We start from the raw sequence: 17,686 nt of genomic DNA, 5'->3' as shown, positions 1-17,686 counted from the left end.
ACAGCGGCCAAGGCAGCACCACGGCCCCGGCTGCCCGGGTTCAGCGTGGGCCTGGAACAACTCGCGCCCACCCCTTTGATCCCGGGAGGGCTCTCCCCTGCAGTGGGACGGCTACCGTGCACCCCCTTGCAGGGAGCCCGCCCCGCAGGCCTTTCTCCTCCCCACCCCCAGTATGTTTTGCCTTGGCTCCCACTCATGGGTTTCTTGCTTCTTGATTAACCCCACCTCCTACCGCCCCCTGTGCCAATGAGCTGCTGCCACCTCCCACTGGCACTCGCCCACCGGGCATTCAGGAAGGGGCAAGCAGAGACCTCCAACCAGGAGACACTGAGGCAGTAGCTCACCCTGTGTAGGAGGGGATCAGGGGCTGCCCAGCTGCCTTGAGTACTAGGGTTGCCAACTTTCTAATCACACAAAACTGAACACCCTTGCCCCACCCCCTGCCCCATCTCTGAGGCCCTACCCCCACTCACTCCATCCCCCCTCCATTGCTCACTCTCCCCCACCCTCACTCACTTTTCACCCGGGCTGGGGCAGGGGGTGGGGGTGAGGGCTCTGTGGTGGGGCTGGGGATGAGAGGTTTGGGGTGTAGGAGGGGGCTCCAGGCTGGAGCCAAGGGGTTCTGAGTGTGGGAGCAGGCTCAGGGCAGGGGGTTGAGGTGCAGGAGGGGTTGCGGGCTCCAGGAGGGAGTTTGGGTGCAGAAGGGGGCTCAGGGTGGGGTTGGGGTGTGGGAGGATGTGAGGGGTCCAGGAGGGAGTTTGGGGGCAGGAGGGGGCTCAGGGTGGGGTTGGGGTGTGGGAGGATGTGAGGGGTCCAGGAGGGAGTTTGGGGGCAGGAGGGGGCTCAGGCTGGGGCAGTAGCTGTAGGAGGGGGTGTGGACTCCAGGAGGGGGCTGGGAGTTGGGTGTGGGCTCTGGGAGGGAGTTAGGGTGCAGGAGGGGGTTCAGAGTGTGGGCTCCAGCTTACCTCAGGCAGCTCCCAGTCAGCGGTGCAGTGGGGCTAAGGTAGGTTCCCTGCCTGCCCTGGCTCTGTGTAGCTCCCGGAAGCAGCCAACCAATGGGAGCTGCGGAGCTGGCGTTCGTGGTGGGGGCAGCTGGCTACCCCTGTGCCTAGGGGCCACAGGAACATGCTGGCTGCTTCTGGGAGCCACGCAGAGCCAGGGAAGGAAGGGAGCCTGCCTTAGCCCCGCTTCGCCGCCAGCCGGACGTTTAACAGGCCAGTCAGCAGTGCTGACTGGAGCCGCCAGGGCTCCTTTTTGACCGGGCGTTCCAGTCGAAACCCGGATGCCTGGCAGTCCTACTGAGTACTTATGTAGGGTCAGTTGTCAGCATGAGTTGGCGTGCGGCCTGGTCCGGGCTGGGCCCTGGGCAGCCTCTGGGCTGTGTCACGTCCTCTGGCGGCCAGAGGCTAACACACAACGCCAGGCAGGCTGGGGTGTGGGGAATGGTTTATTTCAGAGCACACTGAAGTCAGCGTGGGGCACAATGCCCGAGGCTCAGGGAGGGGCTGGGCCCAGCCACACCAGCCTGCAGTAGAGCACACAGCAGGCATGCCCAGCCCACCCCTGTGGCCTTTCACTTGTGGCTAGCAAGTCCCTTGGTCAGATGCTCCCTCGGTGCCTTGTGCTCCAAGCTACTCCCTGTTGAGAGTGAGGGGTAGGTGTGGAGGGGGGCACGTGGCTTTCCCTGGCCCAGCTGCCTGCTCTGGGCTAGCTCCGGCAGGCGCTGGGCAATGGGTCCGCTGGTGGATGATAAGGAAGCCATGCTTCTTGAATCCTTTGCCGCACTCAGCACACACGAAGGGCTGGTCGGCCGTGTGGGCTCTCTCCCTCTCACGCCGCCTGGCTGCCGGCAGCTCCCGTGGCCCCTCCTGCTGCCGGGCGCCCTGCCTGTCGTGGGTGATCTGGTGCATGATGAGGTTGGTGCTGCAGGTGAAGCTCTTGCTGCACTGTGGGCAGGGGTAGGGGCGCTCGCCGGTGTGCATGCGCTGGTGGATCAGCAGGTTGGTCTTGTACTTAAAATGCCGGCCGCACTCGGAGCAGGGGAAGGGGCGCTCGCCGGTGTGCGTGCGCTGATGGACGGCCAGGCTCGACGTGTAGCGGAAGCGCCGGCCGCACTCGGAGCAGGGGAAGGGGCTCTCCTTGCTGTGCACGCGCTGGTGCACCATCAGGTCTCGCTTCTGCAGGAAGCGCTTGCTGCACTCGGCACAGGCGTAGGGCCGCACGCGGGCGTGCACGCGCTGGTGCACCGCCAGGTAGGTCTTGCTCTTGAAGCTCTTCCCGCAGGAGGGGCACATGAAGGGGCGCTCGCCCGTGTGCGCACGCAGGTGCACCCCCAGGCTGGTCTTGTAGCTGAAGGTGCGGCCACAGTGCGGGCAGACGTAGGGCTTCTGCAGCGTCTCCCCGCTGTGCGGGCACCGGTGCAGCATGAAGCTGTTGGGGCAGGAGAAGCTCCGGCCGCACTCCGTGCAAATCAGCAGCACTTTCTGCTCGTGGGTCGTCTTGGGGGCCAGCAGCTCGGCCTGCTGGTGGAAGCTCTCCTCACACCTCGTGCGCTCCCAGCCCTGCTCCACCTTCGCCTCCCTGGGCAGAGGCAGCCAGCACGTGGCGTACGCCTCCTCCAACGGCTCCTCTTTGACGGGCTGCTCTGCAGCTGCTGTAGGGACAGAGTCAGGAATGAGCTCCTGAGATGCCAGCTCCCCAACTGCTGGGGCTGAGTCACGCGAGTCCCACGGATCCTGGCCCCTGTGTGCAGGAATAACTGTAGGTACGTGTGTGCGTGCATGGAGAGACCCCAGGAGAAAAAAACTCATGATCCTATCTAGCTTTTATTGGCACTTTCCAACCCAGAGCTCAAAGCGCCTTTCCTAGATTGCGGAAACGAAGGCAGAGGGAGATGACCTGCCCAAGGCAGAGCTGGGAACAGATGCTACATCTCCCAAGTCCCAGGCCAGTGCTCTGGCCGCGAGGTCTCACCCAGGTCAGTTTCATCTAGTCCAGAGCACAAAGTGGAACGTGTTAATCATAGCCCATGATTACTGCACGGCTCCACTCCGGGACAGAGTTAAGGCTCTCTGGGTGTCCCTACATTAGCATGCTTGGATTTCAGGCATGGGTTTGTAGTACCTGGTGTGGGGAGAACGGCATCATGCTGGGGTGGATTTCACCCTGGATTACCGATACGTGCTCTCAAGCTGAGCTCCAGCTTAACGCAGGTTTTCTCTGGGGGTTTAACAGCATTTTCCATGCCTGCACTGGGAGCTCTGGGACACATCCTGCACAGCTCCCGTGGCTTCACACCCAGCCCCGGGACACCCTGGTGCTGGAGGAGCGCCTGCACATGCACAAACAGAGGTGGGTCATGGCACGTCATACCCAGCAGAAATCACACAGAGCATGAGGCTCCCATGTTCTCTGACGCATTGCCACTAACTGGGCACGGCCTGCCCAAGCCTGGCCCTCTGGGGTGCAAGTACCTCAACTCCCAATGAAGCCCACAAGGGACAAGGGTGCCCAGCAGGATGAGGCCCCACGGATTGCTCTGCACTGGGGGGTGTCACCCTTTCCAAAGCAGCAAGCAAGTGCCTTTCCTGCGTCCCGCCCCGTGCCTGGCTAGGAGCAAGGGACCAGGCCGTACCTGCGAGAGCCTTGGCTGCTCTCGCGGTCTCCTTGGGCAGGTCGTAGCAGTGGCGCCGTGCTGCGCGTTTCTTGAGTGCATTGAAGCGGCCTCTCCGTCGCATGGCTGAACCGGGGCGTTACAGTGCAGCGTGGGAACAGCAGAAAGCAGAGCACCCCAGCTCCCTGAGCAGCAGCTAGGAGACTCCCTGGCACGGCAGGCTGGGGCTGCCTGTGGGTCCAGAGCAGCTTTCAGCCTCACTGAACATCCTGTAAACGAACCAAACATTCCCAATGATCCCTTACGCCAGAGACAAACAGCCATGAACTAGCCCCCCTTCAGCACACGACGGGCTCCAAGGATGGGGAGCTAACCGCTGCAGTCTTCTCCTGGGGCACAGGGAAGAGTGGCTGGTGTAGCAGGGGAACGGGTTCCTGGGATCAAGGACTGGGGTTGGGCAGGCTTGCTTTGAGTTGTTCCCTTCGGAAGCTTGGATCCAGCAGACCTGGCTCTCCCCTGCTCCTGAAGGGTCTCAGCTGCCTGCCTCCTCCGCACCCCGCAGAGTGTGTGAGCGCTGCAAGGCTGCTGGCTCCCCTGCTCCGAGAATCTCCATAGCCTGTGCCTTCCTGGTACAAACCGCGTGGGAAGGGGGCAGGAGGAGGCCTGGGTTGTGTTGCACACCTACACTCTGCGAGCAGGGCTGGATTAAGGCATAGGCAGTACAGACCCTTGCCTCAGGGTCTGGTTCCTGGAGTCACACGCTGGCATCAGAATCATGGCTAGTTGTTTGTGTGTTTGGCTGGTTTTTTAAATTGTGTTCCTAGCCCTCACTGCTGTGAAGAAAAGCTTGAAAACATGAAGAGTGTAACTGGTCCAAATGTCTGCCTGAGCCTGCAGACAGCCTCCAGAAGGGGGAGGAGTCGCTGATGCATGCTGGGGAGGGAACCGTGGGCCTCACCACCACCACCACCAGGGCTGAGCAGGCTCCTGCTGACGGGCTTGGACCAGGCCTTCTTGTATATGAGGGGCTCCCAGGAGGAGATGGGCTGAGGGCCCCGGAGTGCCTTAAGCCAGCCCCATTGGTGCGGGAATGTCAATCAGGTAAGAATGGTGGCAAGGACTAAGGGACCTAATTGCATGGTTTCTGCCTTACTGGCTCCAGTGGGTTTTGTGGCATTCGGAGAGGGTTTTGAAAGACTCCTGCATTCTCCTAGCACAAACAGCGATGGGTTTTGTGTGACGGGGATTTTCCATCTTCCTCCAATAACAAGACACCCTCTATTAGTCCAACAACATTTCCCTCTGTGTAAAGATGTTACAAGCTGTTTTGTGTTGTGTCCCACTGGTGGCAAACTCTCCAGAGCAGGCGTGGGGTGCTTGGAATCAGACACCCCATATCCCAGGGAGGCCCTGATCTGTACTGAAGTGTTATAGGATGCTCACACCCTGCTGCAGAGCACCATCTTGGCCAGTTACACATGCCCACAACAATGCTCCTTGAACCAGAAACACAATGGAGTTAAAAGTACAGAATATTTCACCAATGATACAGAAAGCCCAGGGAGGGAGAGGAGTTATTTAAGTTAAGCGCCATTGTGGACATAAGAATAAATGGATACTAACTGGGCATCAATAAGTTTAGGCTTAAAATTAGGTGAAGGTTTCTGACCATCAGAGGAGTGAAGTTCTGGAGCAGACTCCCAAGGGGAGCAGTGAGGGCAAAAAATGGAACTGCCTTCAAGACTGAGCTTGGTCAGTTTATGGAGGGGACAATATGACGAGACTGCCTACAATGGCATGGAGCCGATCTGCAACTGCTAGCAGCAAATATCTCCAACAGCCAGTGACGGGACACTAGCTGGCAAGGGCTGAGTTACTACCGAGAATTCTCTCCCACGTGTCTGGCTGGTGGGTCTTGCCCACATGCTCAGAGTCTAACGGATCACAGTATTTGGTGTCAGGAAGGACTTTTCCCCTAGGTTACACTGGCAGAGACCCTGGGGGGTTTTCACCTTCCTCTGCAGCATGGGGCCCAGGACACTTGCAGGTATAAACTAGTGTAAATGGTGGATTCTCTGTAACTTGAAGTCTTTAAATCATGATGTGAGGACGTCAGTAACTCAGCCAGAGGTTAGGGGTCTATTACAAGAGTGGGTGGGCGAGGTTCTGCGGCCTGCAATGTTCAGGTCAGAGTAGATGATCATGATAGTCCCCTCTGGCCTTAAAGTCTATGAGAAGCGTCAGGGGCATTCCCTGAATTGCTGTTTGCCATCTGCAGTGACCACACTGACTTCACCTGGACATAACACGCTGCATTCCAATTTAATCAAAATTATTCTGAACTTCAGCTCCAAGCAAAATACAGTTCTTTCCTCTGACCTAGTATCTGCTCTGGGCAATCCCCACTTTGCAGGATATGCACTGGGCCAGGTCTCTGCAGCCACATGGCTGATCAGTGCGGTGACACTTCCGCTGCATGCTGCCTCTACCACCCGCCTCGTTGTGGGCTTTCACCACACATGTCTAGGGTGCCTGTAGTGGCTAATCTCACGGCACCCTGTGGAGCAGGGCGGGGGCTCAACCCCTGCAGTTGTCGCCCTTGGTGCCCCTGGAGCTGGGCTGGCGTGGGCAGAATCTCCAAGATGAACCCGGGGTGGGGCCCTGGGGGGATACAGAACTGGGCCAGGCAACCGCCATGACAGCGCCCCGGGGAGACGCTGCACATGGGGTACGGCCTGGATGGCTCCACGACAGCGCCCTGCAAGGAGAGCCAGGGCGACTCCGAGCGATCAGCTGGAGCCCTGTCCCTGCCTGCACCCCGTCCCCAAGGCAACGCCCCAGGCGCCCCTCACCTGAGCGCGCCTCCCGTCCCCATGGCAACGCCCCAGGCGCGCCCTCACCTGAGCGCGCCTCCCGTCCCCATGGCAACGCCCCAGGCGCCCCCTCACCTGAGCGCGCCTCCCGTCCCCATGGCAACGCCCCAGGAGCCCCCTCACCTGAGCGCGCCTCCCGTCCCCATGGCAACGCCCCAGGCGCCCCCTCACCTGAGCGCGCCTCCCGTCCCCATGGCAACGCCCCAGGCGCCCCCTCACCTGAGCGCGCCTCCCGTCCCCATGGCAACGCCCCAGGCGCGCCCTCACCTGAGCGCCCCCCCCGTCCCCATGGCAACGCCCCAGGCGCCCCCTCACCTGAGCGCCCCCCCCGTCCCCATGGCAACGCCCCAGGCAACGCCCCGGGGCTCTGCTCGCCCCCAGGGTCTCGCGCTGCCGCGGGTCGGACTCGGCCCGCGCTGTCTGCGATGCCCGCGAGACGCAGCGGGGCCCCGACCCGCCAACCAACCTCGGATCCCAGGCGGCCAGCGGCGGGCGCGGCCCCTCAGCCCGCCGGGGCGGCTCAGCTCTGGAGTCCGAGGCAGCCCCTCTAGCCCGCCCAGCGCCGCTCTGCTCCCTGGCGGAGCCCGCGCTCTATGGTTAATCCGCAGCCCCTCTAGCCCGCCCAGCGCCGCTCCGCTCTATGGCTCGGGGCCGCTCTGCTCCCTGGCGGAGCCCGCGCTCTATGGCCGTTCAGGCAGCTGCCCCGGCTGCTGCGGGCAGAGCCAGCGCCACGTGCCCGGCGCCTCCCGCCCCCAGCCTCTGCGCCGGGCCCAGCCCCCGGGGCCCCCGCGTCCCCCCCCCGACGGGACGGGCAGCCCGTGGCCGGGCCCAGCCCCCGGGGCCCCCGCGTCCCCCCCCCGACGGGACGGGCAGCCCGTGGCCGGGCCCAGCCCCCGGGGCCCCCGCGTCCCCCCCCCCGACGGGACGGGCAGCCCGTGGCCGGGCCCAGCTCCCGGGCCCCCGCGTCCCCCCCCCCCCCGACGGGACGGGCAGCCCGTGGCCGGGCCCAGCTCCCGGGCCCCCGCGTCCCCCCCCCCCCCGACGGGACGGGACGGGCAGCCCGTGGCCGGGCCCAGCCCCCGGGGCACCCGCGTCCCCCCCCCCCAACGGGACGGGCGGCCCGTGGCCGGGCTCAGCTCCCGGGGCCCCGCGTCCCCCCCCGACGGGACGGGCAGCCCGTGGCCGGGCCCAGCCCCCGGGGCACCCGCGTCCCCCCCCCGACGGGACGGGCAGCCCGTGGCCGGGCCCAGCTCCCGGGCCCCCGCGTCCCCCCCCCCCCCCCCGACGGGACGGGCAGCCCGTGGCTGGGCTCAGCTCCCGGGGCCCCGCGTCCCCCCCGACGGGACGGGCAGCCCGTGGCCGGGCCCAGCTCCCGGGCCCCCGCGTCCCCCCCCCCCCCCCCCGACGGGACGGGCAGCCCGGGGCCGGGCTCAGCTCCCGGGGCCCCGCGTCCCCCCCCGACGGGACGGGCAGCCCGTGGCCGGGCTCAGCTCCCGGGGCCCCGCGTCCCCCCCCGACGGGACGGGCAGCCCGTGGCCGGGCTCAGCTCCCGGGGCCCCCGCGTCCCCCCCACCCCGACGGGACGGGACGGGCAGCCTGTGGCCGGGCCCAGCTCCCGGGGCCCCCGTGTCCCCCCCCAGACGGGACAGGCAGCCCGTGGCCGGGCCCAGGGCTTGGGCGGTGTCACCGCGCCCCTACCCAGCCCTGCCGAGGGGCGGCAGGGGGGGGGGGGGGCGTTCCTCAGCCCAGACCGGTTTTACGTTGAGGCTGGAGGTGTTTCTAACGGCTCTGCTCTCGGAAGCATCGTGGGGCAGGTCTCTGAAGTCAGACGTGAGGATCGCAATGGTGCCGCCCGGCCTTGGAGGCCACCTGACGTTAAAGGCAGCGTATTTTCCGCTAGCCCAGCCTTCCCCGTTGTCACTGTCCTGGGGGATTGTGTGCTAACCCCACCGGACGGCGCTGCTGGGCTAGGGTGGAAGTGGGAGCCCTGGGAGGTTGGGAAAAGCAGGAGGCAGGTTGGGACTGTAGGAGAAGCACGTTCGATGGATGTTCTTGTTAAAACGACGAGCCACGAGCAGCTGCCACTGTTGGCAGGCAATGGCCCTCCTCAGGTTTCAGAGTCAACTCCCCATTGGGATGAATGCGGCTGGGTGCCCCCCTCAGGGCTACTGTCTCAGGCGACCTGCAGCCTCAGACAGACAGCACCGAGGCAGTGACGCCTGGCTGATGGGACTTCTTCACATGACGTCCGCAGCCCTTGGGGCTGTGCTGATTTACCCAAGCTGAGAGCCTGGCCCTGAGCTGCGATACAAGAGCTTAGCCGCCGAGCGCTCCTCTGCAGCAAGGGGTGGAGCCTCACAATTCCTCAGCTGTGGAACAGACCCCAGCCTCTACAACCTCCAGCAGGAGGCCCCCCAGCCCAGCCTCAGGCTGTGGCTCTCGGGGCTAGGGTCCCACCGGAGAAGGCTCCCAGGGTGTGTTTCCATCTGTTTCATCCTCTCCCCCCGTAGTCTCTGCTTTAGGAGGGTTATTGTCCCTGAATGGCTCGGGGGGGAGTTCAGCATCAATTGCCCATGCCCGGGGCATCTGGGATTCCTCTCTCTCCCTTGGAATCCCTTCACTCCAGCTTAGACACAGTTCCCAGGTTGGGGCCTGCACAGCCTGCTTTGGGAAGAGAATCACAGTCTGGGGTTAACGGCCAGATCCTCAAAGTTATTTAGTTACCCAAGTCCCATTGGGAATTAGGCACCTAGACATCGTGGACGATCTGGGGCTCAGTGCCCAGCTGTGACGCTGACAAAGTCCCTCTGCCCTGTGCGGGACGGGGCAGGGGCAGAGGGCTTCCCAGGGAAGGATTTGGGCTCAGCCTCCACACTTGAATCATTTTTAAAGGTTCATTTCAATCTGTGTGTGAAGTTACACAAATATTGAAAACTGGACTGGCTGGAGGGGAGGGGATGGCCTGTGTCTGAACCATGGTGGTACCAAGGCAGCGTCTGAGTTCTCAAGGTGACATACGTTCTCATAAAAAGCAAATCTAGACACCCTAATGATATCCCCTCGCTGCTGCACTGCACAGCACCCCCCGCCACTCCCAAATCCTCCTGGTGGGTCCCTGCCAGACAGGGGCTCTCACGGCAGAGGACTGGAGGTACGCTGGAGGGATGAGAGCTGGAAATCTCAGATTGGAAGTTACTGGAGGCAGGGACTGACTTTTTGTGCTGTGTTTGTACAGCACCTAGCACGTGGGGTCCCGGGCCAGGACCAAGGCTCCTAGACACTACGGCAACAGACATTAAATAATACAGGAACTCCTCACTTAAAATCGTCCCGGTTAACGTTGTTCCATTGTTACCTTGCTGATCAATTAGGGAACATGCTTGTTTAAAGTAGTGCAATGCTTCCTTATAACATAATTTGGCAGCTGCCTGCTTTGTCCACTGCTTGCAGGAAGAGCAGCCCCTTAGAGCTCCCTGGTGGGGGCTTGAAACCAGGGTGCGCCGGCAGCCCCCCTCTCAGCTCCCCTAAGTTCCCTGTGTGGCAGCCCCCCTACAGGCTATCCATTGCTGGCAGTTCAGCTGTCCCTCTCCCCACTGCCCTGTGCTGCTCCTGCCCTCTGCCTTGGAGCTGCTCCTGGGAGCCTCCTGCTTGCGGGGGTGTGTGTGTAATGTCAGGGTGTCCCTCTCCCCCCGCTCCTGCGCCCCGCTTACCCCATCTTCCATAGAGCAGGAGGGTGGGGGGACACGACAGGGCTCAGGATGGAGGGAGCTTGTGGGCAGCAGCTGTTGTCTCAACTTGCTGTTCTACTTAAAAAGGCAGTGTACTTAAAGGGGCAATGCCCATCTCTCTCTCTCCCCCACACACAGGGTGTGTGTCTCTGTCTCTCTGCCATGCTGTCTCCCCTCCCTCCATTCGTGCTGCCTCGTAGAGTGTGAGGCTACATTAACAATGTGTTAACCCTTGAGGGCTCAGCTGAGTGCTAGTTCACCATTTAGCAGTAAGGCATTCCCTGGGAAATGAGCCCAATAGTTTGGGTTTGGCTACACTATCCTCCTGAAGGAATCCAGTCTGGATTTGAAGACATTGAGATGGAGAATCCATCATTTCCATTGGTAGTTTGTTCCAGTGGTTAGTCACCCTCACTGTTAAATTTGTGCTTTAGTTCTAAGTTGAATTTGCCTGGCTATACCTTCCTGTCACTGGTTCTTGTTCTGCCTTTCTCCACTAGATGAAAGAGCCCTTCACTATGTGAGCAGCGAACAGCAGAGAGGCTAACAGAGGGAGTTTGCCTGGGATCTGCCTGAGAGGAGGTACGCTAAGGGCTGCATTAAGGAGGCTGTATTGGTGAGTATCTGAGTGTTTGTTTGTGGTGAGTATCTGAGTGTTTGTTGTGAGGACAGCTTGACCATGTGCTTGATTGGTTGTTTGAAAAGGGCGGGAATTGGGAGTGCTTTGTTCCAGGTGAGCCTTAAGTGGGCCTGCCTGTATAAAAAGCCAGTCAGCAGCTAACAGCAGGAGTTTTCCTAGGAGTTCGCCTGGGGAGAGCCCACTGAGGCTTACATCTTGCCGGATTCTCTGAGTAGTTACTGCATCTCCTGAGGAAACTCGTAGAAGGAAGGTAATATGGATGGGGGGTGTTCAGCTGTTGTGACCTGCACTGGATGTGCCATGTTTGTCTTTCTTCCACAGGACAGAAGCGACATTGTCTGTACAAAGTGCAAGCTGGTCTCCATATTGGAAGAGAAGGTTCAAGGTCTGGAGCAACAGGTATCGACCCTGCGTTGCATAAGAGAAACTGAAGATTTCCTGGACAGACGTCAGGATATGCTTCTATGGGCACAAGGTTCTGAAGATTCAGAGCAGGCTGCACATCGGGGACAGGAGAACGGTGAAGAAATTTGGCATCATGTGACCTCCAGAAGAAAAAGGGGAACATCCATGTACCAGCAGGGCAGATACAGGTAAGTAACCGTTTTCATGTTCTCTCCACAGGTACTAATGCGGAGAGTGGACTAGATGATACATATGAGGGAAGGGAACAGAAGGAGACTCCGCCGATTGGGAGGCATGAGATGCATTGTCCTAGGGTTGGGGGTTCCACGACCACCGCTCCCAAGAGAAGGAGGCGGGTGGTGGTGGTCGGGGACTCTCTCCTCCGGGGGAACTGAGTCATCTATCTGCCGCCCCAACCGGGAAAACCGAGAAGTCTGCTGCTTGCCAGGAGCTAAGATTTGCGATGTGACGGAGAGACTGCTGAGACTCATCAAGCCCTCAGATCGCTACCCCTTCCTGCTTCTCCACGTGGGCACCTATGATACTGCCAAGAATGACCTTGAGCGGATCACTGCAGACTACCTGGCTCTGGGAAGAAGGATAAAGGAGATTGAGGCACAAGTGGTGTTCTCGTCCATCCTCCCCGTGGAAGGAAAAGGCCTGGGTAGAGACCGTCGAATCGTGGAAGTCAATGAATGGCTACGCAGGTGGTGTCGGAGAGAAGGCTTTGGATTCTTTGACCATGGGATGGTGTCCAAGAAGGAGGAGTGCTAGGCAGAGACGGGCTCCACCTAATGAAGAGAGGGAAGAGCATCTTCGCAAGCAAGCTGGCTAACCTAGTGAGGAGGGCTTTAAACTAGGTTCACCGGGGGAAGGAGACCAAAGCCCTGAGGTAAGTGGGAAAGCGGGATACCGGGAGGAAACACAGGCAGGAACGTCTGTGAGGGGCGGGCTCCTGCCTCATGCTGAGAATGAGGGGTGATCAGCAGGTTATCTCAAGTGCTTATATACGAATGCACAAAGCCTTGGAAACAAGCAGGGAGAACTGGAGGTCCTGGTGATGTCAAGGAACTATGACGTGATCGGAATAACAGAGACTTGGTGGGATAACTCACATGACTGGAGTACTGTCATGGATGGTTATAAACTGTTCAGGAAGGACAGGCAGGGCAGAAAAGGTGGGGGAGTAGCACTGTATGTAAGGGAGCAGTATGACTGCTCAGAGCTCCGGTATGAAACTGCAGAAAAACCTGAGTGTCTCTGGATTAAGTTTAGAAGTGTGAGCAACAAGAGTGATGTAGTGGTGGGAGTCTGCTATAGACCACCGGACCAGGGGGATGAGGTGGACGAGGCTTTCTTCCGGCAACTCGCGGAAGCTACTAGATCGCACGCCCTGGTTCTCATGGGTGACTTCAATTTTCCTGATATTTGCTGGGAGAGCAATACAGCGGTGCATAGACAATCCAGGAAGTTTTTGGAAAGCGTAGGGGACAATTTCCTGGTGCAAGTGCTAGACGAGCCAACTGGGGGGGAGCTTTTCTTGACCTGCTGCTCACAAACAGGGAAGAATTAGTGGGGGAAGCAAAAGTGGACGGGAACCTGGGAGGCAGTGACCATGAGTTGGTTGAGTTCAGGATCCTGACGCAGGGAAGAAAGGTAAGCAGCAGGATACGGACCCTGGACTTCAGGAAAGCAGACTTCGACTCCCTCAGGGAGCGGGTGGGTAGGATCCCCTGGGGGACTAACATGAAGGGGAAAGGAGTCCAGGAGAGCTGGCTGTATTTCAAGGAATCCCTGTTGAGGTTACAGGGACAAACCATCCCAATGAGTCGAAAGAATAGTAAATATGGCAGGCGACCAGCTTGGCTTAACGGTGAAATCCTAGCGGATCTTAAACATAAAAAAGAAGCTTACAAGAAGTGGAAGGTTGGACATATGACCAGGGAAGAGTATAAAAATATTGCTCGGGCATGTAGGAATGAAATCAGGAGGGCCAAATCGCACCTGGAGCTGCAGCTAGCAAGAGATGTCAAGAGTAACAAGAAGGGTTTCTTCAGGTATGTTGGCAACAAGAAGAAAGTCAAGGAAAGTGTGGGCCCCTTACTGAATGAGGGAGGCAACCTAGTGACAGAAGATGTGGAAAAAGCTAATGTGCTCAATGCTTTTTTTGGCTCTGTCTTCACTAACAAGGACAGCTCCCAGACTGCTGCGCTGGGCATCGCAACATGGGGAATAGATGGCCAGCCCTCTGTGGAGAAAGCGGTGGTTAGGGACTATTTAGAAAAGCTGGACGTGCACAAGTCCATGGGGCCGGACGAGTTGCATCCGAGAGTGCTGAAGGAATTGGCTGCTGTGATTGCAGAGCCCTTGGCCATTATCTTCGAAAACTCGTGGCGAACGGGGGAAGTCCCGGATGACTGGAAAAAGGCTAATGTAGTGCCAATCTTTAAAAAAGGGAAGAAGGAGGATCCTGGTAACTACAGGCCAGTCAGCCTCACCTCAGTCCCTGGAAAAATCATGGAGCAGGTCCTCAAAGAATCAATCCTGAAGCACTTACATGAGAGGAAAGTGATCAGGAACAGTCAGCATGGATTCACCAAGGGAAGGTCATGCCTGACTAATCTAATCGCCTTTTATGATGAGATTACTGGTTCTGTGGATGAAGGGAAAGCAGTGGATGTATTGTTTCTTGACTTTAGCAAAGCTTTTGACACGGTCTCCCACAGTATTCTTGTCAGCAAGTTAAGGAAGTATGGGCTGGATGAATGCACTATAAGGTGGGTAGAAAGCTGGCTAGATTGTCGGGCTCAATGGGTAGTGATCAATGGCTCCATGTCTAGTTGGCAGCCGGTGTCAAGTGGAGTGCCCCAGGGGTCGGTCCTGGGGCCGGTTTTGTTCAATATCTTCATAAATGATCTGGAGGATGGTGTGGATTGCACTCTCAGCAAATTTGCGGATGATACTAAACTGGGAGGAGTGGTAGATACGCTGGAGGGGAGGGATAGGATACAGAAGGACCTAGACAAATTGGAGGTTTGGGCCAAAAGAAATCTGATGAGGTTCAATAAGGATAAGTGTAGGGTCCTGCACTTAGGATGGAAGAATCCAATGCACCGCTACAGACTAGGGACCGAATGGCTAGGCAGCAGTTCTGCGGAAAAGGACCTAGGGGTGACAGTGGACGAGAAGCTGGATATGAGTCAGCAGTGTGCCCTTGTTGCCAAGAAGGCCAATGGCATTTTGGGATGTATAAGTAGGGGCATAGCGAGCAGATCGAGGGACGTGATCGTTCCCCTCTATTCGACACTGGTGAGGCCTCATCTGGAGTACTGTGTCCAGTTTTGGGCCCCACACTACAAGAAGGATGTGGATAAATTGGAGAGAGTCCAGCGAAGGGCAACAAAAATGATTAGGGGTCTAGAGCACATGACTTATGAGGAGAGGCTGAGGGAGCTGGGATTGTTTAGTCTGCAGAAGAGAAGAATGAGGGGGGATTTGATAGCTGCTTTCAACTACCTGAAAGGGGGTTCCAAAGAGGATGGCTCTAGACTGTTCTCAATGGTAGCAGATGACAGAACGAGGAGTAATGGTCTCAAGTTGCAATGGGGGAGGTTTAGATTGGATATTAGGAAAAACTTTTTCACTAAGAGGGTGGTGAAACACTGGAATGCGTTACCTAGGGAGGTGGTAGAATCTCCTTCCTTGGAGGTTTTTAAGGTCAGGCTTGACAAAGCCCTGGCTGGGATGATTTAACTGGGACTTGGTCCTGCTTCGAGCAGGGGGTTGGACTAGATGACCTTCTGGGGTCCCTTCCAACCCTGATATTCTATGATTCTATGATTCTATGACTGGAAAAAGGCTAATGTAGTGCTAATCTTTAAAAAAGGGAAGAAGGAGGATCCTGGGAACTATAGGCCAGTCAGCCTCACCTCAGTCCCCGGAAAAATCATGGAGCAGGTCCTCAAGGAATCAATTCTGAAGCACTTAGAGGAGAGAAAAGTGATCAGGAACAGTCAGCATGGATTCACCAAGGGCAAGTCATGCCTGACTAATCTAATTGCCTTCTATGATGAGGTAACTGGCTCTGTGGATGAAGGGAAAGCAGTGGACGTGTTATTCTTTGACTTTAGCAAAGCTTTTGACACGGTCTCCCACAGTATTCTTGCCAGCAAGTTAAAGAAATATGGGCTGGATGAATGGATTATAAGGTGGATAGAAAGCTGGCTAGATTGTCGGGCTCAGCGGGTAGTGATCAATGGCTCCATGTCTAGTTGGCAGCCGGTATCAAGTGGAGTGCCCCAAGGGTCGGTCCTCTGGCCGGTTTTGTTCAATATCTTCATTAATGATCTGGAGGATGGTGTGGGTTGCACCCTCAGCAAGTTTGCAGATGACACTAAACTGGGAGGAGAGGTAGATACGCTGGAAGGTAGGGATAGGATACAGAGGGCCCTAGACAAATTAGAGGATTGGGCCAAAAGAAATCTGATGAGGTTCAACAAGGACAAGTGCAGAGTCCTGCACTTAGGATGGAAGAATCCCATGCACCGCTACAAACTAGGGACCGAATGGCTCGGCAGCAGTTCTGCAGAAAAGGACCTAGGGGTTACAGTGGACGAGAAGCTGGATATGAGTCAACAGTGTGCCCTTGTAGCCAAGAAGGCCAATGGCATTTTGGGATGTATAAGTGGGGGCATTGCCAGCAGATCGAGGGACGTGACCGTTCCCCTCTATTCGACACTGATGAGGCCTCATCTGGAGTACTGTGTCCAGTTTTGGGCCCCACACTACAAGAAGGATGTGGAAAAATTGGAAAGAGTCCAGCGGAGGGCAACAAAAATGATGAGGGGACTGGGACACATGACTTATGAGGAGAGGCTGAGGGAACTGGGGTTATTTAGTCTGCAGAAGAGAAGAATGAGGGGGGATTTGATAGCTGCTTTCAACTACCTGAGAGGTGGTTCCAAAGAGGATGGTTCTAGACTATTCTCAGTGGTAGAAGAGGACAGGACAAGGAGTAATGGTCTCAAGTTGCAGCGGGGGAGGTTTAGGTTGGATATTAGGAAAAACTTTTTCACTAGGAGGGTGGTGAAACACTGGAATGCGTTACCTAGGGAGGTGGTGGAATCTCTTTCCTTAGAAGTTTTTACGGTCAGGCTTGACAAAGCCCTGGCTGGGATGATTGAGTCGGGGATCGGTCCTGCTTTGAGCAGGGGGTGGGACTAGATGACCTCCTGAGGTCCCTTCCAGCCCGGATATTCTAGGATTCTGTGATATCTTGTCTCTGTGTGCGTCCTTACGTTCAAGTCTACAGCTTGATCTTTTTGTTAAACTGCAGAGATTGAGCTTTTAAGGGATTTTTTCCAGCCCCTGAACCACTTGTGACTACTGCTTGTAGAATGTAAATGGGAAATTAGACGGGTGACCCAAACTACCCTTCTTAATCCAAAGTACTGTTTAATATCAGCCACTTGGGCTGGGCCATCACAAAAGAGGGGAAGATGATTCTCAACTCCCCCCCACAATTTGTTCTAGGAACAAAGAACAACGTAACAGAAAAAGGATTTTAAAGCAATAAGGAGCCCACACCTCTCTCACCTAAAGCCTCATCACGCTGGGATGGAAGGTCAAGCTTCTTCAGAGTGACACACACAAACATCTGTTTGGTGGGCAGAGACTTTTTAATGTCCTTCTGATCAGTGGGTTCCTCATGTTGGCAAAACAACCCTTTGTAACTTGGCTAGAGACAAGGAAGCAGAAGCTTCCCACTTAGCAGCTGAGGTGCTGTCTCTTTACCCCTGAAGTGTCTTCTCTGAGATATCTTATCTCCAGTCTTTGGTCTTCCTACTGGTTTCCTCAACAGTAAATGTCCTAATGTAGTGAATATCACCACACCCCTGTCACATACAGTATTCATCAACTACAGAGCAGTCCTAAATCCTTCACAACTATTGCAGGTGGTATGTAAAAGGGAAACCAGAAGGGTCAGAAAATTTTTTGAGGAGCCAAAAGCTAAAGGTGTAAAAACAAATGAGATTTTTTAAGTATATCAGTAACATGAAGCCTGCAAAAAAATCGGTGGGTCCCCTGAATGAGCAGGGATTAAAAAGGAGCAATTAAGAAAGAGGAGGATATTGCTGAGAAACAAAGTGATTTCGTCACATCACTCTTCACAGAGGATGTTGGGGAGACTCCTACCCTGACAAGAGTTCTGAGGGATTGCTAACAAAGATACTCTCTCATTTAAAAGGTTTCAGAGTAGCAGCCGTGTTAGTCTGTATTTGCAAAAAGAAAAGGAGTACTTGTGGCACCTTAGAGACTAACCAATTTATTTGAGCATAAGCTTTCGTGAGCTACAGCTCACTTCATCGGATGCATACTGTGGAAACTGCAGAAGACATTATATACACAGAGACCATGAAACAATACC

At 57.0% G+C, this 17,686-nt stretch overlaps 1 protein-coding gene across 1 annotated transcript; it reads right to left on the bottom strand.

The window, feature by feature from the left end:
* Positions 1-1,434: 1,434 nt before the first annotated feature.
* LOC102946744 (zinc finger protein 239) lies at positions 1,435-7,172 on the bottom strand. Its single transcript, XM_037891468.2, has 3 exons — positions 6,953-7,172; positions 3,635-3,882; positions 1,435-2,653 (listed from the first exon to the last, which is right to left on the bottom strand). Exons 2-3 carry the CDS (start codon positions 3,735-3,737, stop codon positions 1,632-1,634), a joined length of 1,125 nt encoding a protein of 374 aa, XP_037747396.1. The 5' UTR covers positions 3,738-3,882; positions 6,953-7,172; the 3' UTR covers positions 1,435-1,631.
* Between the last annotated feature and the right edge of the window lie 10,514 nt (positions 7,173-17,686).

Source organism: Chelonia mydas, chromosome 2, assembly GCF_015237465.2.
Source record: "Chelonia mydas isolate rCheMyd1 chromosome 2, rCheMyd1.pri.v2, whole genome shotgun sequence".
NCBI classification, from domain to species: Eukaryota; Metazoa; Chordata; order Testudines; family Cheloniidae; genus Chelonia; species Chelonia mydas.
The sequence above is the reverse complement of the archived record's forward strand: the minus strand, read 5'-3'. Positions and strand labels throughout refer to the sequence as shown.